This window comes from Semicossyphus pulcher, unplaced genomic scaffold (genome assembly GCF_022749685.1).
Source record: "Semicossyphus pulcher isolate SPU_LCO1_2020_fin unplaced genomic scaffold, fSemPul1.0.p SCAF_15, whole genome shotgun sequence".
Lineage (NCBI taxonomy): Eukaryota > Metazoa > Chordata > Actinopteri > Labriformes > Labridae > Semicossyphus > Semicossyphus pulcher.
In genome coordinates, this window is record NW_027211659.1 from 23445559 (window position 1) to 23468478 (window position 22920).

Here is a 22920-nt window from a genome sequence, read left to right on the forward strand (position 1 = left end):
GAGCTTATTCAGGGACTGTTGAACTATCCAAACAGCTGAAGTGTTATTTGCACAGATTTCTGTCTCCACCCCATTACAATGAAGGCTAATTAAATGTTTAAATCTCTAAAAAGGGAAATTTAAAAAAATCTGCAACATATTTTTTTTCCATTTATGGACATTGTTACTCACATTATTACCCAGAACAATTTTTTGTTTGGAACTACTTCATAGTAGTTTCCAAACGCAGACACTGCTAAACAGTAAACTGTGGAATAACACTGATGCGAACATTTATCTTTTCAAGCTATTCAACCTAGGAAGGTATTCTCCCAATTTTCGTATAAGCCGAGTTGTTTTAATGGTGTTTGTCTCCCCCCTGTGTCCGGACTCAAGGCAACACCCTGTGCTTCTTTTAACTACCTTACCGGATGTTATTAAAGATGACACTACTATAAATACGAGGTAAAAATATTTAAAAAAAATCTTCTCTCGAGCTTTATTCCATACCATAGCTTTGTAGAAACTATAGCTATATTTAAATTCACTTCCGGTCCGACTTAATGATGAACCCGTCACGGTGGCCGAGAGGTTAAGGCGTTGGACTCGAAATCCAATGGGGTTTCCCCGCACAGGTTCGAATCCTGTTCGTGACGTTGGAGTTTTGCTTGGTTCCCACACATATCCTGTACACACTTCAAATCAAGCTAATTAGCACGCTACCCGTTCTCATTATGTGACTTGCGTCATTACTGTGTGCGTCTGCGAACGCACCGTGCTGTAAAATGTAACCGTCGCAAATATGATGTTTGCTATTAACACTATAAATTAAGTCTCATCCCATTAAATTAATTGATAATATGGCTTCGTGTTAACACCATTAGCTTCGTCTTCTCCTGGACCTAATCGACAGATTCGACACAAAACTCTCTTGTGCGCCTTCCTCCTCCTCCTCCTTCTTCTTTCGTGTTCAATGGCGGTTGGCAAACCAGCTTAAAGGTGCATTACCGCCACCCACTGGGCTGGAATGTGGAACAGGAGATTGCGCAGGAAAAAAATAGATTCGTTTAATTAAATCTGTTTCGTTTAATTATTCAATGATACATACAAATGTCACAATACATATTAGCTGCTACATTCCTCAAAATACCTTACAATCTCTTGTGCTTCCTTATTCTCGCGTTGTTTGTGAATGGAAGCCGTTTGGGACAAACCAACTACTTTTTTCTTTCTTCTCTGTTAACAGCAATGACTGTGTATTGTTAACAGGCTTGTACATTGCCTGCTTGTTTTCTGGATTCCATTGTATTTGAAATACAGAACCCTATAGTTGTCGGTGTACGTGACTTGATTATGTAAGAACACACAAGAAGCATTTTCTCTGTGTATACCCCATTGCCATGTTGGATAATGGTACTGACCGAGTAAGCTTAAAAAGACCGGCACTGGTCGCTGACGTAGATTTTGGGGCATTGTTGAATTAGAGGAAGGCGTGATGTCAACAGCTTGTACATATTTTAAAATGCGTTTTGGGGCTTTAGTATTGTTTGGGGTTAAACAACCAGGAGTTTGACATAAGGCTTTTAGAACAACTGCAACGTAAAAGGGGCCACAGTTAGCTATATACACACTTTCCTTGTATTAGCTAGCAAAGCTAACAGTTCATCTGACTCTAAAGAGGCTCACAAAGGAAACGCGATCGATCTGAGAATATTAACTGGAGTTGTCCAAGTTGTCGACGGAGACATGTAACTGAAATCTCCAAAGAGTTCGCAACAGAGACAATATCTTAACACGTTACTTACAGTCAGGGGAGCGGTCTTTGTTATTACAGACACACCTGAGGTTTGACTCGAAACTATTGATACTATTTTATCTGATTTTGGCCAACCGCATCGCTAAGTCGTTCCGTGCTTTCGGGGCACATTAGTGCGTTTTGAGTCATCTTAGCTATGTAAAGAAGGAAGCTGCCATTATGGCGATAATCTTGAAAAAAAGATGCTCAGAGACTCCCATCCAGAAATGTAAAGAGGGAAGCTAACTACTAGCTTCAAGTACGATTTAGCTAACGTTTAGCACAGTGCTCCTTAGCATAGCGGTCTTTAGTCAGCCTGCCAGTTTGTTAGCTGCTTTGAAGAAGGTAGTTAACTATTACCGTGAATTAAAAAGTAGTAGACTACCTAAATCTTGTGTCTATAGGGAATAACGTTATAGTGTTTGAAGTAGCTTTTGGTTACAACTTGGACAGCAGGCTAATTAGTTAGCCGATCTAAAGCTAACGTCGTAGCTACCCATTACACAGGAACAGCAGGCTGCACTTCATGCTTTCTGAGTTTTAAGTGACAGGAGGTGAACGAACACAGGTTATTTGTCTTGAAGGCTAACAATGGCAGCCCCCACAACCGAGTCCTTGTTTTTGATAAAGGACGTGAAGCCTGGGTCGAAAAATTTGAATATCGTATTCATCGTTTTGGAAATAGGTAAGTATTCGGACCATGACGCTGAAGCGTCTCTTCACATACCATCAACTCGTGTCTGTTTTCTTAAAGGGGCCAGGGATAATGTTGCACATTACTTACAGTAATATAACTGTCACAAAGTCTTTGATTTTTACTGAACTGTGGTACGTTTCGGTATTTTAACCCTTTCTTTTTGTTAAAGGGGCCATTGGTAACGTTGCAAATTACATATAGTAATAAATTATCATCAACAGACTTTTTAATGAAGTTTGCAACATTTCCATACACCTCTCAGTAATTTTGACATATCGGTATAGGCAGATATGTCATTTTTCTGCCGATAAGACAATGCTTTAATTATACCTAAATGCGCGATGATTCCCTAAAAATATTAATAAACATGGCATTTTGTACATAACCTAAGTAGTTTTCTTATATTGCCCACTGCATGTGTACACTTTATAAAATACTGTATTATGTTGTTTCTGCATCTGCCAGTGGGACACTACAATAAGAGTAGGCATAATATAAATTCCACTACAGGGGAGACTTGATGTTCTCTGCAATTATGTGGGAAAAAGACATGTGCCTAATATATCGGGATTGGCAAAAAGGGTTGGATAATATGGGCATATCCGATTTTGGCAAAAAATCCAATATCGTGCATTGCTAGTTTGACTCTAATATCCAACTGATGCATGCTTTTTGTTTTAGGACGGGTAACCAAAACGAAAGATGGTCATGAGGTGCGCTCTTGCAAAGTGGCAGACAAGAGTGGGAGCATTGCTATCTCTGTTTGGGATGAACTCGGAAGCCTTATCCAGCCAGGAGACATTATCAAGCTGACCAGAGGGTAGGACTGTTCTTGTGTTTGGAAACTAAAGAGAAATAAACTATACTATGGTATTTGAATTTCAATCGGCAGGTGCGTAGGAGAAGACCATGGGCCAACTAATCTGTTTAGAAAGAACTCCTGGACACGCTCTTCTGCATCTATAGTATTTTGAACACAATTGCAGTATAGAGAATTTCCTCAGGTTATTTAAAATAAATAATACTTACTATATATATATATATATATATATATATATATATATATATATATATATATATATATATATATATATTCTTAACCTGATGGTCTCTGCACATAAAGGATGCTCCTAAGTTTCCCATGATTCTTCCCATATCTGCAGAAGAATGTTTGCAGGAGTTCCTCTTTCCTGATATTAAGAGTTCAAATTAACTTACTGTTTAATGACAGATCATAGTACATTCAAATACTTGCATTTGAAAATTGGCTATGTACCTGAGCCACTTCATGAATTTATGAGAGAAATCTTTTTTTGTTTTCATTAATTTATCTTGTGGTTTATGTGTTAGCTACGCATCCATATGGAAAGGCTGCTTGACCCTATACACTGGAAGAGGAGGGGATCTGCAGAAGATTGGAGAGTGAGTAGCTGGCCAAAAATCTGCTTTATACTCATGTTCTTGTCCTGTTTGAGTTCTGGTTGTCTTGCCTTCCATCTTCAAGACCCCAGTATTTTGTGAAATTTGCCTGTTACATAAAAAATATTTAACATGCCTGAAGGAAAAGTAGTACAAAACTTTATTCTATGATGGACAGTGTTTTTATTATTCGAGAGCAATCAAGTTGTGAGTTGAATTCCTTTTAACAGTGCTTTATAGTTCTTTTAAAACAAACAAAATAAGCATTTATGCCTGTTGATCAGACAACGACAAACACATTTTTTGTGAGGTTTGAATGTGTATTTAAACATGTTTTTTTCCCTCTCTGTGCAGGTTTTGCATGGTATATTCAGAAGTTCCCAACTTTAGTGAACCAAACCCAGAGCTGCTAGCCCAACCCAACCAGCAAAACAAGTCTGTGAGTATCCATGTGCCATTCCCTGACATGTCAATGTCGTAAACGGTAATATAAAAATAACACCTCAAACATCCATTTCTTGCGACAGGTTAGTAGAAGTGAGGAGAGTGTGTCCAAAGTGGAAAAAGACTTTCGCACACTGCCTTTCATATTTTTAATGCCATTGTTTTACTGCATCAGTACTGTGGTGTATGAAAGTCTCCATTGTCATACATGGAGCTAGAAAAGTAAAACATACTTTATGGTAATAAGTGTTTAATATCTCCGAAGGCATTTACAATGAATGGGTAGAGTAGATAAGCATAAAATTAATGCCTAACAAAAGTGTACAGGGATAGCAGCTAAATATGAGATTAACCTGTTGTGATACATTGATTTGAGGAATATATCTTAAACAGTTCTAAGTAAAGCCCTTCTGGCTCCTCTTTTTAAACATACTATTCTTTGATGGCCTATGCTAGAATGTAAATGGAATAAAAATTAACTTTGAATGTCCACAGTCCAGTGTAACACCAATGTTGGAAGTGTTTAAAAGGTGACGATCTCTCTTACTAACAGGGTAAACCAGATGGAAATCAGAGGGGAAACTCTCCGCCCAATCAGAATTCAGGTACACCAGCCCCACCAGGTCAGTATATATTTCCTTTTATGCAAATAACCACTTCTCTGCAGTCACTTACTTGAAAATGGAGTATGTACTGTGGAATGGTACATATTGATTGTGAGAGCACAAAATGGCTAATGTACATTAAATTATTTTATAATGTGACAAATTTGATTAAAGGAAGTAAAAAGGGTTGTATGGAGCCATGTTATTTTTTTAAATTGCTTACTGAAATATGTAATAAATCTGATCTGATGTTCTTAAGATTCTGAGATACTTGGAAGCTCAAAGGGCATCTTTCACAGCAGACATTTTGACATGCCTAAGTCAAAGAAGCACAGGTGTTACTAATAACATTAGTAGTCTCATACCAAACACCAAATCAAAGCAGTTAAATCAAATCCTGCCATCAGTAAGCTTTTTATTTACACCTGTGGTTTTCCTCCAGTAACATGTCAAATGTCAAAATGATTTATGTGGAGAAAAGCCTTTTGAAAAACAAAATGTCTCAATATAACTTTCTCTTTGTGGACTTGTTTGTTTTTCTCCATCCCCAGGTAATGGTTCCATGCCCCCATTTGCCAACAATAACAACAACAACCCACCACCTGGTGCGCCCCGTGACTCTGCGTTTGGGGGCATTGGTCGACCAAACGGCCGCTCACCTGGCAATGGAGCTTCACCAGTTACTGCTGCAGGCCCCCCAACAGCCGCAAAGTCTTCAGTTACCATTAGCAACGGCAGGGACCCACGGCGTGCCAAAAGATGAAATAGGGGTTGGGGGGGATCATGTGGGGAAAGTTATGGACGTCCCTATGCCCCCCTACCCCCCGTTTTTGTTTTGTTTTTAAACTTTTGTGCCCCTTCCACATCACAGCTTATGTTGGCTCTCAAAATATTGAATTGAATTAGGGATTTCTTGCATCTTTTATACAGGCTAACATAATCAAATGTGTCGTTTTGTCATGCAAAGTGCAAGTCGCGCACTCAGAGCAGCACAGTGTGATTGTGATCCACCACTTTATGCACTATCAGGACTTCTTATATAGTCAAGCGTTGGTGCTTGAGTTGTGGTCTGCCTTCTACAGTCTCCACCCTTCTCCAAATATCACTGCAAATAGCCAGTTGTGTGCCAGTGTTACCTCCCCTATACACTGTCCTAACCCCCCCTACCCTGTTATCTTCTTTCAAACTATACACCCTACTTGAACACTTGATGCACTTTCTTCTCTTAATTTATGTCGGCAAAGGTTGCCTGTCATTTAAATCAGGAAATCCATTTCTGCTTTTTAGTGGAAAAGGCCTTAAGTTGGTGAAAATGAGTTCTTAGACTGAATGCACAAGCAACATTTCTCTTTCTTAACCAAAATGTATCAGAAGTGACTCTGTGACGGGAAAGGTGTTAGTTTTGAGTTTTTAATAACAGATAGATTGATATAGAACTGTTTTTGTTTTTTCATAGGACATGTTTTCTTTATCGTTGCCATCAATTGTACCATAATCAAGGTGGGACCACTTAAATACTGGCAAAAAGGTTCACCAAATAAATTTTACATTAATTCTGCTGCCACATTTGGTTTTCTGTAGTGTATCTGACAGTTGAATTCCAAGTTACTGATAATGCCAATAAAATGTATTTACATTTGGCTATACTGCACTTAAAGGAGCTAAAAAATACAAGCACATTAACAGTTTGTCAGTTAAGTTGTTTTTCTTGTCTTTTTTTTTTACCTTTTTTTTGGCATTCAAACACTTTCTGGTATGTAAAGTTTGCTCTAGTATAACTAGTAGCATCATCACACCCCTACACAAGATTATAAAGGGGTCTATAAGCCCTCTAAATGAACACTGAAGCAGTAACTGCCATGCTCAAAACGGACACTACAACCTTTAGAGCTCCATTCTGTCACTACAGATATTCTCATTAAACAGCACCATCTAGTGCCTAAAAAACAATACACCTGGTCGTTAGAAGATGTTCAAACATACTGTATGTGCTTTAATATTTGAGCAGTGGGTTGTGGAAATGTATGTTTAAGCACAATGTGAGGAACTATATTGTTTTGTATTTGACTTCTAGTGTCACAGTGTAATGAAGACAGACATATACTTTTATAAACAGAAGCACATTGAGTATTCCAATTTTAAGCAATGCATTGCATACAACGAAAAACTGTTCCTTCATATCCTTTGTTGCACCAAGCACCTGAACTTTATGGCCTTCAATGTTCATGTTCCCCATTTCTATCATGACGCACTTGCACTTCTTCAATTGGTGCGCAGTAGAGATGTAATACAAAATTGGATTAAATTGTTTGATGATTAAATTTCAAATCACACAATCGAGTCGGGTAAAAAGATCGCTGTCCTTGGAGCATCTTTTTTTTTTAATGAGAGATCAAAGTGGCAGTAGGACGAAACAGAAAATAAACATCTGCAATATATTCTGTCCCGCTGTAGTTATAAAATCTTACACTGGAAAAGGTGCATATAATCTTTTCTATCTGAATATAAACAGTTCTTTTCTAAATCCCACAGTGCTTGCACAAACATGTTCAAAACATGTTGAGGTGATTCTGCTTCTGATCAGATCGAGTGCTTGTGACATTGGGAAGTTGAAACACATGAGAATTGGCAGGAAATGTGCTGCTCGTCGCTCATGTGTCAACACAGAGGCATGTCATGAGCCGGGAACTTCCTCTGAGCATCAGTGGTCAATCGGAAATGTGGTAACATCATGTGGCTTACACTGTTTAAAATGTTACTGCATGTAGATTGTTATTTGGCTGTCAGGTGTTGTGGATTTTGAATTGAAACAATATTAAATATTTTCTAAATTTATTAGGTTTTATACATTAGTTATTCTATATGGTACTATATAAAATAGGGACTCATAAACATAATTTAAACCACAATGAGAACAAATTCTATTTTACCATGTGATTTTGTTATTCAGTGTTTATTTTGAGTTTTTAAATGTCACAGTGACTACTAGTTTCTCTTTCAATTTGAATGCAATGTGACGGCACATCTCATGACACTGATGATTCAGATATCGTTGCTCGTGTTTGGTGGAAGATCTGTGTGCTTGAGATAACCCAACAGTGACTATTGAAAATAAACACAACACTCAAACCCTTGACTAAGTGAAAAATAATAAATGGGAGTTTAAAAAAAATGAAATATGGGGGGAAAAGAGAAATAAAAGCAGCACTATGGTGGAGCATACTGTCTGTCAGATGCAATTAAAATAAATTATTTAAAATTAATGAAGGAGTAATATAATTAAATATGATATAGTTTGACACTGGTGACCTTAAACACACCTACTTATGTTTCAAAGATGTGATGACCTACATTTGTTTTGATGTACGTGAAGTTCCTTGACATACATCAAAACAAATGGTTATTCCCTTTTTAGATTGTTGTTGACCAAATCAAAATCTGTGTCTATGAGGCAAACAGAAAAAATGAGCCTATGGTTAGAGGGATGGGAGGGGTGTCGAGAAATACAGTGTTTGTTCCTTACCTCCTTGTGACACACTGAGTGCCTCTCACGAAGAAGACACCACAATGACTGGTGAGTATTTTCATCCTTAAAATAACGTATATTAATTGGTTTTAAAAGTATATATTATGTATTCATAGAACAGGACATTTGACAAGTATTAGCCTTTAATTAAACATTGATGTGTGTAATTACAATTTGATATCCTGTTACTGTAAAGAAATGTAGGCTGACAATCATAAGATAAGTTGGCAACACCCATTTGTTGAAGATGTACAGATGTAGATGTGCTGTGATATTTTTATGTATAGCCTGCTGCATGTTATCAGTCTAATCTGTTAAAAATAACATTCGGTGTTTTAAGTAGGCATATGTTTATGTAACGTTATACCTGTTTTGTATGTCTAAAGTTCTGTTTCAATTGCTATCCTCAGATCCAAACACATCTTCTTTTTTCTTAGACTTTGGCTTTATTTATGAGGAACTTAACTTTACCTACAATAACTCAGAAGAATTCACCTTCAACCCTGCAACGAAGCCATGCACCGACTTCAACCTCCCCAACACAGTGATGGCTGCTGTCAGTGCTTTTTATATCATCATCTTTGTGTTGGCGATTCCTGGAAATCTGGTAGTGGGGCTGGTGATTGGCCTCAGCAAGCAGGTGCTGCCTCCCTCTGACATCTACCTTCTCCACCTGGCAGTTGCAGACCTCCTACTGGCCATTACCCTCCCTTTTTGGGCCACTTCTGTTACACAAGGCTGGATTTTTGGAGACGCTATGTGCAAAATTATCACCATAATTCAGGAGCTGAGTTTCTACTCCAGCATTCTCTTCCTGACGTGCATTAGCGTGGACCGTTACATGGTGATTGTTCGAGCTATGGAGACACGCAGGGCTAACCGACAGCTGGTCAGCAGGGGAGTTTGTGCTGCTGTCTGGGGTGTTGGAGCACTTCTGTCTCTGCCTGGGCTACTAAATTCTTCTTACAAAACTCAAAATTCTAGTCACATAATGTGTGCTGAGAAATATGAACCCCACAGTGCTAATGTGTGGCGGTGGGCCACCAGATTTCTCCGCCACACTTTGGGTTTTGTAATCCCCTTGGCCATCATGCTGCCCTGTTATGGAGTAACCATCCAGCGCCTCCTTCACATCCGTGGGGGATTCCAGCGCCAGCGAGCCATGAGAGTGATCGTGTTTGTGGTTGTTGCCTTCCTGCTCTGTTGGACACCGTACCACATTGCAGTGATGGTGGACACGTTCTTCAGGTCAAAGATTGTGCTGTACCAGTGCCCAGCAAGGGTGGCGGTGGATCAGGCCATGTTTGCTACCCAGAGTCTGGGCCTGCTGCACAGTTGTGTCAACCCGGTGCTGTACGCGTTTGTGGGGGAGAAGTTCAGGAGCAGGCTGCGGCAGATATTGATGAAGATGGGCATACTAAAGAGAACATCTGTGTCAAGAAGCAGCAGGTCTTCACTGTCGTCAGAAATCACTTCCACATTCATGTGAGAACCAAAGAGAAAATTTTAACTGGCAATCAATTTACTGCATGATCACAAGTGCTGGACACCAAAGTAATCATTTTGATATCTGCATTTTTATCGCAGCTCATCTTTGTTTCAAATCAATCATTGAAGAAAAACAACATTGTACAAAATGTGTCTTTAATACTTCATTTTTCTTGCTACAATCTGTTTTTTTAAATGATGTTTAACTTGGTTTTTGCAGTCGCTTGCATTGAATATTTCACCAAATTTGTAAATATCTTTTGTACATATTTTTTAATCTTGTTTAAAATGATTTTGGTTTCATTGCGCGGGGAATGTTGCATTTGTGGTCACCCATTCTCTCTTTTCTCAGCAATGTCTATTTCTAAGGTAACTACTGTACGCAAAACAGATTTGTCAACTGTGACTACGTTTCAACACTATAATATTGTGTAAACATCAAGACAAAAACCATCTGCAAATTAACATCCTGAGATATCGTTGGAAGCTCTAGGAGAAGCTAGAAATTGAGTTAAGACAATTCACTATTAGATGGTCAAATTATTTCTGTTGTCGTTTTCCTTTTAGGTATAAAATATGAATGTCAATATCAAAAGGATTGTCAATTACTCAAATTTTCGAACTAAACAAATGCCCTTTGATAAAGCACATCAGTTCTTCCAGCTCAAAGTTTAGCCTCTACTGCATCAGATAAAGCAGTCACAGGAAACTTTCCTTTACAGTATTGTATATCTTTATATAAGGATTTATTGCTCTCAAATTAATTATTATTATTTTTTAATTTAAAGTAAGAGTGTCTTTAAATTTGATGTGTATTTAGCTGAACCTGACAGCAGGTTGTCATTCATTTGCATTGTCTGTATAGTTGCAACTATCATTAAAGTTTAATATGAAAATGTAAACTCTGTTTCTGATTTATACAGCACAACCGACGTACCCATAGGTCACTTGTATTTTTTGACACAAACAGCTGATAGAAGCTAGAACTATTAACTAATCCAGCAAGTGGGCTTTTCTGTTCTGTTTGTTAAGAGCCACAGGAGCTTGTATGACAGAAGCTGTGATGGCTGCACCAGCAGTAACACTACAGAAAATCTAGGAGTGTTCAGAGAAGATTTTCTGCCTCTGTGCAGAAAAAAAATCCCTTTAAAAGTACCGTGCTGCGAAATGATCGCAAGGAAGTGCAGCTGACTGGCAACACTGCCTATAAAAAAGCAGAAGACAAAACATTTGCTCATTTCCATATTAAGTTAGTCTGTCCAAGGTTTAAGGCATCTTATAAACCAACCAGAATGAATTTACAATGACTTTATAAAAAATATATAAATTGGTCAATTCAACTTATGTGTTTGTTGTATCTTGTATGTCCAGTATGTATTTCTATATAGGTAAAAGAAAAAAATGTGTTTAAGTTATTCTGGGTAATTCATAGATTTTTTCGTTATGCAGTTAAATACCATTTTCGGGTGGAAAGTATTAACAGATTTGATATCTATCATATTGCCTAATAACGTAATTTAAAATGTATTACAACTACTAGAACAATTAACCATGTTACAGTCACACTACTATCTACTACTACTATTACTACAACTTATAGTTATAACATTCATAATAATTTGATCTAGAATACACTTATTGTCTCACCCTTTTCAAGAAATCTATCATAGTAGCCAAACACCCTATTCACTTACAGTTGGCTTAAAAGCCTCTTTACTAACAAACCAATGACAACCATTTAGCATGACCTATTCTCATCACTGCAAACATGTAAGCTATCTTTAGTCTTGGTAGCCTCACATTTAGCTCAGTGTGTCTGACTCTACTTTTGAAGTTGTCTGCTTTTCATACATGGTAAGTTTTACTTTACAACATTTAACCGTTATGTTTATGGAATTTTAGCTGGACTTACTCATTTCAAGCTACTTTAGTAAGGTACCTAGCTTAACTTATTTGATTAGAACGTGTTGTTCTGGTTAATTAGCATACAGTTACAGCATGCAAGCCACACTGTTAGCTCACAGTGACATACAGTATATGATGACAGTGTTTGAGCTATTTTAAGCAATTTAACTTGATTAGTATTTAATTTTTGAAATACCTTTTTGTCTTTTAGCTTCACATTTCTCAAAGTAGCCTTATTGTGGCGTGCTTTGCTAGCTTATCTAATGTTACTCCTTAGTTAGACAAAAGTCTCTATTTGTAAGTTTTTTATATTTTTTAAGACAAGTTTTATTAAAGACCAGTGAAAATCCAGTGTTTAACCTTGTAAACATCTCCATGTGGTGTTTTTCATGTGCTACAAGACATATCAAGGACAGCATAAGCAGTCATTGCCATGGCTGGGCCTGTCTCCTTTTAACTGCAGTGTACCAAGGACAGGCTGAACAACACGTTTTCAAGTTAGCAGGGTTGGAGCCAATCTCGTTAATGGACGGGGTGACACTATGCAGATCATTATGTGCAACCTATGGCAACCACTTTGGCGATGCGCGAGCCAGCTGTAACTGTCACTGTTACTACTTCTAATGACTACATTTCAAGCTAGCTAAGGTTCAACAAGTTGCCACTAAACTATGGTAGAGACTTGTTTTATTTTTGTGACGGAGGTGGGGGTTGGAAGTTTGCATAGTGGGCGGGAACTATGCAGATTCAGGAATTTTTAATGAGGGAGAAGGAGGAGATGCCTTGGGAGGATTTTTACAAGGTAATTAAACGTATTAAAAAACATATCAGACACAATTTATTTTTTCAAGCAGAGCATTTTATACGTCTTAAAACATGACTGGAGCTGCTCTTTCTATTAGAAGTAGGTCTTTAACCTTAGTAGACTAGGCTTTGTCCATAATCCTGGTTGAGAATAACAAAGGAATATACAGTAAACACTAATATGCTATAACAAGTCAAGTCAAATGTATTTGTATAGCACATTTAAAACAACGTGAGCTGACCAAAGTGCTTCAAGCTGCTAACAGTAATGTTATTTTTCCATTAATTTAGCTGTCATTTATCTGTATTATTAGATTGCAATTGCTTTTCAAATTTTACTGTTGAGCTGCCACAGGTGATTTGACCTTTGGCCAGTAGTAGAAATGTTGTGCATAGCGTTGAGCTAACTTTGCATTAAATTTGTATTTAAAGCTTAGGCGTTCAGAATCATTTGGGTAAAGTTTGATGCATTATTTCTTTTCATTAAGAAGCTCACAAAAGAAATATGTAATGCTAACCTATTTTTTTTATTTTTTTTTACTTCAGGTGTTTTCTTCTGTACCTGACCACCAATTTTCAGTGGATACAACTACTCAGAATCCTGAAAATCAGTCCAATATACTTCCTGTATGCAGTCTACGATACCGCCTCAAAGTCAGTAAGTGTAAAAGATACTTGAAATATCCATCCTTGGGTCACAGCTGCCAACTCGCAATGTTAATGCAGTGATAACATTTACATTTTTCTGATATTTGACCACCTTGCCGCAATTGGGAGGCCAACGTCAGACTCTACATTTGACCTACAAATTAAATATCTGTCCCATTCGACCACCCCCTCCTCTGTGCCAAGTGTTGCACCATCTCACATGTTCTACTGACCTCAGGTTGGCTAAAAATGACAAGGGGGCGGGAGCCTAGCAGTGAGTGGGCAGACAGTTCACCACGCAGCTGTCATTGTAAGGCTTGCCGGGCTGTGACAGTCATTTCCCCCTTCGAACTGACTGGCAGAGGTAGGGGGAGATCATGAGTGGGGTGGTCTAGCTCAAGGGACGAGGAGGGGGGGCTTGGTGCAACTTGCTGGACAGGACTTGCATTCAAACAGAAGCCAAGCAAAAGGAGATCTTTAGCCTGCTGGGAATAAAGAGGACACTAAAAGAAGATTCACATACCTTGCTCTACAGAGGCCTTTCGTAAAGTTACACACTATTTGGAAATGGTTACTAAAGTCTGAAAAGGAAGGGGAAAAGCAAGGCCGTCACTTCCAAGAGACAAGTCAAGGGAGCTGTTAATGCAACATGATCCAGTGGGTCTTGCCCTAAAAATACCTCTGGGCAGGAGAGTGGCAGCTATCTCTATCTGCTAAATTACCTGGTAATCAACATTTTTTTTTCTTCTTCAGACAACAACTGAGGTCAGAGAAAAGAGATTTGAGGAGAATTTGTAAACAGCAGACATGTTTCGTGATATTTTAATTTGGATTTTAAAGTAAAAGAAAGTTGTAGATCTGAAATTCAAAATGTGAGAACTTTGTTTATTGTAATCTATACTTAAGCCTGCTCATAGACTCTAATGGCGTTGTATTTTGGTTTAGAATACTAAGAGAGTGCCCAGTGAGTGTTAGTGCCATTCAATCCACACACACAGTTACAGAATCCATTTTAGGATCTCCCTAATCAGTTCAACCATGAGAAAAGCTGAGGTGCAAATGACCCTGAAAAAAGGGGCAGATGAAGCAGTGGCACCCCCGAGCCCCATCATCCCCCCAAAACGGTCCAAAGCAAGCACGGAGCAGCTTGTCCCAGAACCTCGAGGACCCGGTCTACCCACCCCAACTCCTCCAGTTTTTGTTCGGAAAATGAGGAACGCCGCTGTGGGGACGGGCTGTGATATCCGTCTTAAGGTGACTGTGGCCGGAGACCCCCAGCCCTCCCTGTACTGGTACCACAACGATGACCTCCTCAACATGGAGAACCAGGAGTACGGAGGACTCTGGATTAGGGATTGCAAACCCAGTGATGCTGGCCTGTACACCTGCATCGCCAATAATCACCTGGGAGAGGCACGGAGCAGCGCCGTACTCGCCGTCTTGGATCTCGGTGAAGGTAATGATTTCATTCAAAACTTTACAATGGTGTCTAGTCCAGTCTGCTAATAGTGAAGTTCTTATGTTTCTGGATTGATTTTTTCAGTCTTCAAGGGGGGTCCAAATCACAGTTTAAGGAACTACAGAAGCATAAGATTATACTCGAACAAGTCTTTGAATGCCTTTATAATAATGAAGATAACCATCCATCTAATAGTACAATATGATTTAGTAATCTCATTAACTGTTAGGCTAAATGTATTTAGGAATATTGGTCATATCGTTGTATCATTCAACTGCAAATTCTTTTATTACAGTTACTTCCTTAAAAATTACCCAGCATGCCACAGTCATTCATTACGTGGGCCTGTCAAGCTTCCTCTTCTATTCGCTGGAACCTTGAGTGATAATGCTGACTAGTATCTCTACTATGCTCACTGTATCAATAATATCTTGATGTGAGTTTAATCACAGTCATTGCGTCATTCTCTTGGCTAGGCAAGGCAGATAATTAGCTTTTATTTAATCTTAAATTGAATGAGAAAAACATTCAGGTGTCTTCAAATAATAGAATAATGTCCATTTATCATTTTAACACTGCCCCCCAAAAACATTCCCAGAAAGGAACAGGAATAAATACACTCTACACACATACGTACAAAAGTATGTTGTTGTTAGATATAGAGCCAAACACATATAATATGAATTCCCCTTTATCGTGCATACACAATGTTTCATTGCTACATATATCAAAGCAAACAGTAAGTGTGTATTTGACTGATTAAGAGTCTTGTAAAATATGTCTTGCAGTTGATAAATTTGCCAAGACAAATACACATAGAGATAGGTCGTTATTAATGCCTAATGCAGGGTTTAGTTTTCTCCAAAGCATCTGAAAAGGAATAAAAACACCAATCATCAGAATCAGACAGTGCTGAACTTATTGTAGGACATTGGTGTCAACATCAACGAATTTGAATAACTTGTGTTATAAGCTGTATGAGTTCATTTTTTATGTACTTTTCACTGTTACTGATCTATTTTAATTTTAGGTTCGTCCCTATATTTTGCAAAGACAATAGAAAGATGGTTCTTTTTACTAATGTAGATTAAACGCTACATTTCTGATGTGCTGGATATGCGTCATGTAGAGGCACAGATGATCCTTGGATATAACACAGATACTCAGTTAAATTATAGATTTTTCAAGTTCTTTAAAGTCCATTATCTAAGTGCTTTTTATGTGTAATGCTCTCTGAGATGAGAATTTAAAAAAACAATCCCTTTTGATTCTTTGTTTTTTGTATTAATGAAGACTTTGGGGTATCTCTGTTTGAGATGAGCATATTATGGGACACTTGATTAAATGTCCACAGTGCTCGCAGTGGCAGTGAAAATAAATCATCCTTTAAAAAAACGCTTGCTTTTGCCACAAATTAGCCAAAGGGAGCTTTTGAAGTGTCTTTCAGTCAGATTCTCTCTGTCTCAGCAAGGATGCTCTGAAGGCCAGTGTCGCCCTTGTCTGTTTAAAGACCTGCATTCTGATCATCAAAAGCTCTTTATATGCATCCTGTGGTCTCCAGCACTGATCTAAATTCAGCTCACCTGAGTGCTTTGAACACCTCAGCTGCTGTGAAAAATGACATTACCAGTTCCACAAATATGCCCTTCATATATCAGCTCGAGTTGTCTGTCACTGTTTGGCAGAGCTCGCTGTGAGTGTGTAGTGGAAACTCACTCTTCAATTTAAAACTGCCTTTTCCTGCTGAGAGAGCATATTTGGCATGCATTTGCATGCACAAAAATGTCAAGTCTCATCACTGCTGAATACAGTTCAATCAGTTAAGCAATCAGTTTTTAGGTTCTGGCAAAATGATAGTATTCTCTGATGATGTAGAAGAAAGCACAGGGTGCTTACATTACAATCCCTGCTGATTAAAGAGATGCTCTGTGCAAGCTAAAGACTAAAACTGGGTACTAAAAGAGTGGCGAGGTCTGCAGACAAGACAATCTGGTGATAAGGATTCCTCTTAGTGTGGGCTGCAAGAAACCAAACTGTATTACATTTCCTTTGCTGTATAAATAAAGATACTTGGACAAAGTAAACAAAAGATGCACCATCAAATTCAAGAACACAAACGATGCTGATAACATTTAACTTCTATTGCAAGTTGAATCTTATAATCAACTTATCTTCTCTTGTAATATTCTATTGTTTCATAATATATCAGTAGGACTGACTTTGTTGTAAATCTAAGTGATATAGAATCATTACTTACAGTATAAGCACATTAATATCTAAGAAACTTAAACATGCAGTACTTTTATAAGTGAATGCAAATATTGGTCAGCATAGATTTTACATCTTCAAGAAGACTTTAATTTATCTTTTGATCTGCCACATTATAGATTTTATGGCAGAATTAAAATGATCTTTTCAGTGTGCACGGTTTTCACAGGGGAGCCATGATGTTCAGAAATAAAGTACAATAGAGTAGGAAGATGAAAGTGCTATTTCATTACACCCCTGTGACACAGCATGAAAGCTGTAATCGTGGAAGCATTGATCACTGGGGACATTACAGAAAATGTGGTTTCACGTAAACGTCATCTCGATTCACATAGTTTCGTTTTGTGGCTTTTGGCTGGACACGAGCGTTGTTAACATTAACGGGCTGTGAAGATTATGCAAGCAGTTACCCGTGTGCTCCTGCATCCTGTGTTTTTTGCTGTTCGCACTACAAATTATGTTAGACGACATAGATGTGTGATTTATGCAACATAAGTGATGCAGCTACTAGAATTCTCAAACTGAAAAGATTTTCAGTGCGAGCCACAATCTTTTCAACTTCCTGTAATCCTTTAAATGAGGTTTGAAGACAACATCTTGATTTGAATGCGTTCCTTTGATTCTCCATTTTAACCTTCAGTTTGATTCAACTCTCGACTGCTTTGCCATGTGCGTAGTCTACAGCTGTCCCATCACTCAATGGTTCTGCCTGAACCCTTTCTCTCTCTCCCTCTTTGAAAATGTCTCTCTGTACCGCCCCCCTCATCCACCAACTCTCCCTGGTTATTTATACAGCGGAATGTGCCAGGCCTTAGATTTTTGTGATGTTAGCAGGCCAACGTCTCTCCTGTTACATAGGAAGACATCACTGCTAATCTTAGCCCGGCCCTGTGTGACTTTTTTCTCTCTACTGACCAGGGAAGGGCTTATAATCAATCCACAACATATACTGAATATGCAGGAGCATAAAGATGTCTGCCACATGTTGTGGTGTCATGCATTTTTAATGATCTATACGTTTTTGCTCCCATAAAGTCTCCACCCCCCTACAAATCCTGGCTTTTGATCGTGCAGTCAGTTGATGATTGATTAATCTGACAATTTGATTTACGCATAAATAGTAAAAGCAAAAGATAAACCATTCAGATTTATTGAAATATTCTTTTTTTTCAGGTCCATATTGGTCACTGAAATGTTACATGTTAGAAGATTGGAATAAAATCAGAATCTTTTAATCTGCTTTACAGTATTTTTTTGGCTACTTGAGGGCAGCAAAATATTAAAATATTATCATAATAAGATGTTTTTATGGCAAACATATATAAATACAAATACTTAACTATCTGCCAATTCAGCAGTAAAAAATGCTACGTTAGCATTAGCATAGTGGAGCACCGGGTACGTGCTCCACTATGTTATCCTGTTATTTGCCAACTCTGTGTGTCTGCCCTTTGTTGCTATGCAGGCAGCGTGCAGTTGGTACATTAGAGCTTTTTTGCTGAGAAAAAGATGCTGATTGGAGCACATAGAGCGAATCAAAAAAGTAAAGTTGGCTGTAAAACCAGAACAATGTGCTGCACTAACATGCTCTATAGAGCTGAGGAGTGATACATATCTGTAGGCCTGTCATGCTACGTGACAAATGACAACCAGGCAACAACTTCAGAGGTGAAAAAATAAGGCAACGTTGAAGTATCAAAAACTGCAGTTCCTCAAATGACCACTCGAGGCTGCTTCCAAAAGCTAGACAGTCTCTTCTTCTGTCTTCATGATGACTTTATGGAAAAGGGATACATAACTCAACGATTTACATTTTTTGAAGGATTTAAGTTATGCATAATAAGGGGCACGGTTGCTTTGAGTGAAAGGTGGTTGCGGTTGGCTGTCAGATACGTCTCAGCTGGTTCAAGTCACTGAACTTGACCTTGTGACTGTGTCTGTGGTGTTGGTTTGATAATTTTTTTCATCCAAATATCTGACAAAAAACGTGGCTTACCCGGTTAATTGTACAGACAGTCCAAGAAGTTTTTGCTGCAAATCTAGTATTTAGTATTTTCTAGTATTCTTTTTATATATATATTAGCACTACTTTGCAGGTATCCATGTCTGCACCCACCATACCTAGCTTGTAAGCGCTTTCAGTTTTTTCCATACATTATGTGTTTGTCAGAAAAGTCAGGAAATGGCTGTTTGAAACATTAAGGATGCCGGTTGTATAAAGTAAGCTGTTACAGTTTGTTCATCCTGCACTCCACAAGCTCTCTGAGCTCAAGTAAAAAAAAAGACCCTTCAGCTACCAACATAAATAAGTTGTCTTATTGCTGGAAACACTCTCTTTAACATTTACAAGCTAATGAATTAGCCTAGGGCATGAACTGCATAACTCCAGCTCCACCATCTTGCCCATATATGGTCACTTCTGCTTCCAAAAAACAAGATGGCGAAGGACACTATGCCAATCTGAAAGCCTACAAATTGCAGTCCACAAAGCAATGGTTGACGTCACCGTGGCTACGTCTTCTTCCTATAAACATTATATGATGATAACAGGAAGCTGCAGGCCTTGAAGCCAAAAGAATGAGCTAAAAGACTCTTTCATACTGTAAATCTGGTGCAAACTGCAGGATTGAATGACTCTGTGTGATTTATCACAGTGCAGTAACCGTCTGATAGTGATTTTATTAATAAAGCTATATTGCTTCTTTAAAGCTTGCAGAATAATCAGGCTGTTTGCAGAGACCTAGCGTTGGCAACTTTAGATGTTGCCCCTGAGTGTGTGACCATGGCTCCTTTCCAGGGTGTTTGGATAGTTTCCTCTCCATGTTGTCTTCTTCCAAGAGCATGAATGTGAGCGAACAGGTGGAGCTGGAGTTACACTGTGGAAATCCCCCACACCGCCATGTTGCTCATCAACAAATCAGTGTTGTCTAATGGACAACAAATCCTGAAGAGTAATAATGGAGTTTATTAGAGCTCTTAGACGACTTTGATTAACAGACTCTAAATGTTTGATTACACGGGGGATTTCTAGTTCATGTGCTCACATTCATTAGAATGTAATATAAAAAGAGTAACAGCTAATAAAAAATACAGAAAGACGCAGTGATGAGTAAACTTGAATTATTATTCCTCTTGTAGATCAATAGATATCTTGATATCTTATAATATTTATTTTTTTGTGGATTCTTGGAGTTAACACTTTAAGTCAAAATTGTGCAGTCAGAGTACAATTGGTGGGGACAAAACTACAATGAAAATATGTATTATCTATTCATTAGCTCACATTGAAAGACAACTTAAACTTCCTTATAACAAATTACATAACATGTAGTTGGCAGGCAGTTCCTGAAAACATTTGATTTTTATAGTTCAGTCAGACAACTCACGTTATGGTTTGAAATGTTTATTGCAGCAGCAGAACATAGCTTGTGTTTGGCGTCTAGGCTCCGACCTCATTACTCCTCGCAGATTTATTTTACGTGCAGAAATTGAGAAGTGATGAGATAATATCTTAAACCCCCTATTTGGAGCCTGCGGGTGGATGCTGGGGTGGTGGTGGGGCTGAAAGTAAGAGCGCAGTACTGGTGCAGGGCAGAGATGGCAATGACAGAGCAGAGGGAGAGACCGGAAATCTTGCAGCTTAAATAGACTGCCAATTGGGAGGAAGTGTTTGTCAGGTGATGTGGAAGTGACGCATATCAATTGTTAAATCAGTGCAGCTCGAGTTTTCTGCCTGAACTAGTTTGCAGGCATCGCCCCATTAGTAGAACGCAAATGCTTCATGCTAGGGCTGTCACGTTTCAATCGAAATTCGATATATCGCTCGAACCTGGTGAAATATTAATACTTCGAACTCTAATGATGTGATCGAATTCAAAATTGAAGCACAGTAGATAACGTAGTGTAACGTGTATTCCAACATATGGCGATAATACGCCGCCTGCTACAAACCAATGGAGGAAACTAGCGAGCCGAGCCATTGTTGACCTTTCGTGCTTCGGCGTCCCGGCCGTAGTCAGGAAGCACAGGGGAGACTTATTGTTGTTATGCTCCAGGGCTGAAGCTGTAGCTAGCTTCTGGGCTAACTCCCATTGCTGTAATACGCCAGTAGCATGCAGCAAGCAAGACACAGGAGCGTGGCTTGAGTCTTTATTATGCACAAACACAGCCTAAACTGTACATTAGGTCTGTTGTTTATACAGCTAGCAGCAGCAACCGGGGGTGGGGAGGGGTGTCCGATATAATTTGAATTAATCGCGTTAAATTGCTCCGAACTTGATTTTTGGGGAAAGTGACAGCCCTGCTTTATGCCCACTGGTACTTCTCTGTAGGCAGATATTAAAGCTGCTTTGCAAGCTGTAAAAATTAAAACAAAAAAGCAAAACAGCTAAAACAGGCTTAAGGCTCAGGAGAGCTGGAAATTATTCTCAGTGGTTTCATCAGTACAACGAACCCCTTTTACATTGCATGTAGCTATTTTATCTTCATTATTAGGACTATTTGATTACAGATTATTTAAGATGAACACATGATTATACTGATTGAACGTTTATTGAAGCATCTTAGCTTTGAATTATCTAGCTCTGGATTTGGATTAGCAGACATCAAGGATGCTTTGAATAGACTGGCAGCTTCTGCATTCATTGTGTACCACCAGCAGTGTAGAAGGTAACAAGTTGTGAAGTTTCACCTTGATGTTTTACAAAATTAAAACGCAGTGATTCTGCTTCTGCTTCATTATATCAGCACATGGCTGGTTCCATAGCATGCTGCAGCCTATTATTGTCAAGAGACAGATAATTGTGATGGATTTCTCCTTTGTTTAGTTAACGATGAGTTCATATATAAAAAAAACAAAAGGTTTCCACACATGAAGTGCAGCTGCCAAGGAAACAAGAAGGCGCTCTCCATGACCTGAGCTTACGTAATACACAGACGATGTAATTAAACCTGTAGGTATGTGCAATTTTTCGAAAGACACCTGCCTTTTGTGCACAATATGCAACCATTACCTATATATCTTCAAGCATAACACTGTAAAGTTGGTTAGTTCCTTATTTAGTTTAGGTGTGACTTTATGTAGACGTGTGAGCAGTGTTTTATTGTCATGAGAACAGTGTGATGCTACGTGAATTGAAATAACAGTAGCTATTTCTGTTTTCTAGTTGTATTTGGTTGTGAAATGAAATGTGTAAGCAGTAATGCCTTGTCCTTTCCCTCAGGGGAAAGAATCTTACATACTGAGTCATTCAATATAAAGCATTTGATAACATTACAGAATACAGAATATTCAGAACTATAACACCAAATCTTTCTTACATTTGCAGCATCTGAAATTACATTGCATAACAACACAATTGCCTTGCTATATTTTATGAGCAGATCGGTGAGTACAGCTTTTACATCCATCACATCCTTTAGAAAAACAGCACTGCTTTGTGTCAGCAGCCAGTAACACGTTTGCTGTGAGAGCTAACAGAGCTCCAGCAATGCAGAGGAGTGAGGAGGTCCCTGTAGCTGTTGCAGCGATTCTCCCCTTCTCTGCCGACAACACACCGTCGGCTCATTACGCCAGTTGAAGAATAAGACACAGACACATGGGGAGGAAGAAAAAAATGAAAAATGTCAACCAATGCTGTAGAACACTGATCTCAGGAGGGCTGGATCACTCCCACTGGTTTTTCTGCCTATCGGTGTGCACTGCCTGTGGGGTGGAACACAGCGGGGGAAGATGCTTACACTGTCGCTGGCTATTGTGTGGACAGGGGGGCTCCCTCAGAGTGGATGATATGCATTCAACAGACATTTCCACCTGCCGACGGAGGTCTATTCTCTTTGCTTCTCAGAGACGGATCCTCTCAGAAGAAGTGCTGAGACTCTGAG

General features: G+C 38.7%; 3 protein-coding genes and 1 non-coding gene across 5 annotated transcripts in view; all 4 read left to right on the forward strand.

The window, feature by feature from the left end:
• The first annotated feature begins 553 nt into the window (after positions 1-553).
• On the forward strand, positions 554-635 carry trnas-cga (transfer RNA serine (anticodon CGA)). Its single transcript has one exon. It is a non-coding gene; the product is annotated as a tRNA-Ser (tRNA).
• An 824-nt stretch (positions 636-1459) lies between these two features.
• On the forward strand, positions 1460-6492 carry nabp1a (nucleic acid binding protein 1a). Its single transcript, XM_069663794.1, has 6 exons — positions 1460-2459; positions 3153-3291; positions 3822-3893; positions 4245-4329; positions 4888-4957; positions 5491-6492. The coding sequence occupies exons 1-6, from the start codon at positions 2366-2368 to the stop codon at positions 5700-5702; spliced, it is 672 nt and encodes a 223-aa protein (XP_069519895.1). The 5' UTR covers positions 1460-2365; the 3' UTR covers positions 5703-6492.
• Positions 6493-8269: 1777 nt separating this feature from the next.
• On the forward strand, positions 8270-10797 carry LOC138592478 (C-X-C chemokine receptor type 2-like). Of its 2 annotated transcripts, none has more exons than XM_069663296.1 (2): positions 8270-8513; positions 8876-10797. In XM_069663296.1, exons 1-2 carry the CDS (start codon positions 8507-8509, stop codon positions 9952-9954), a joined length of 1086 nt encoding a protein of 361 aa, XP_069519397.1. In that variant the 5' UTR covers positions 8270-8506; the 3' UTR covers positions 9955-10797. The 2 variants fall into 2 exon arrangements, with proteins under 2 accessions (XP_069519397.1, XP_069519398.1); XM_069663297.1 differs by having other exon boundaries at positions 8903-10797.
• Positions 10798-14348: 3551 nt separating this feature from the next.
• Positions 14349-22920, forward strand: part of spegb (striated muscle enriched protein kinase b) — a 40712-nt gene continuing 32140 nt past the window's right edge. Inside the window, exon 1 of the mRNA XM_069662693.1 lies at positions 14349-14766. Coding sequence (XP_069518794.1) covers positions 14349-14766 — 418 coding nt within the window. The remainder of the gene's footprint in view (positions 14767-22920) is intronic.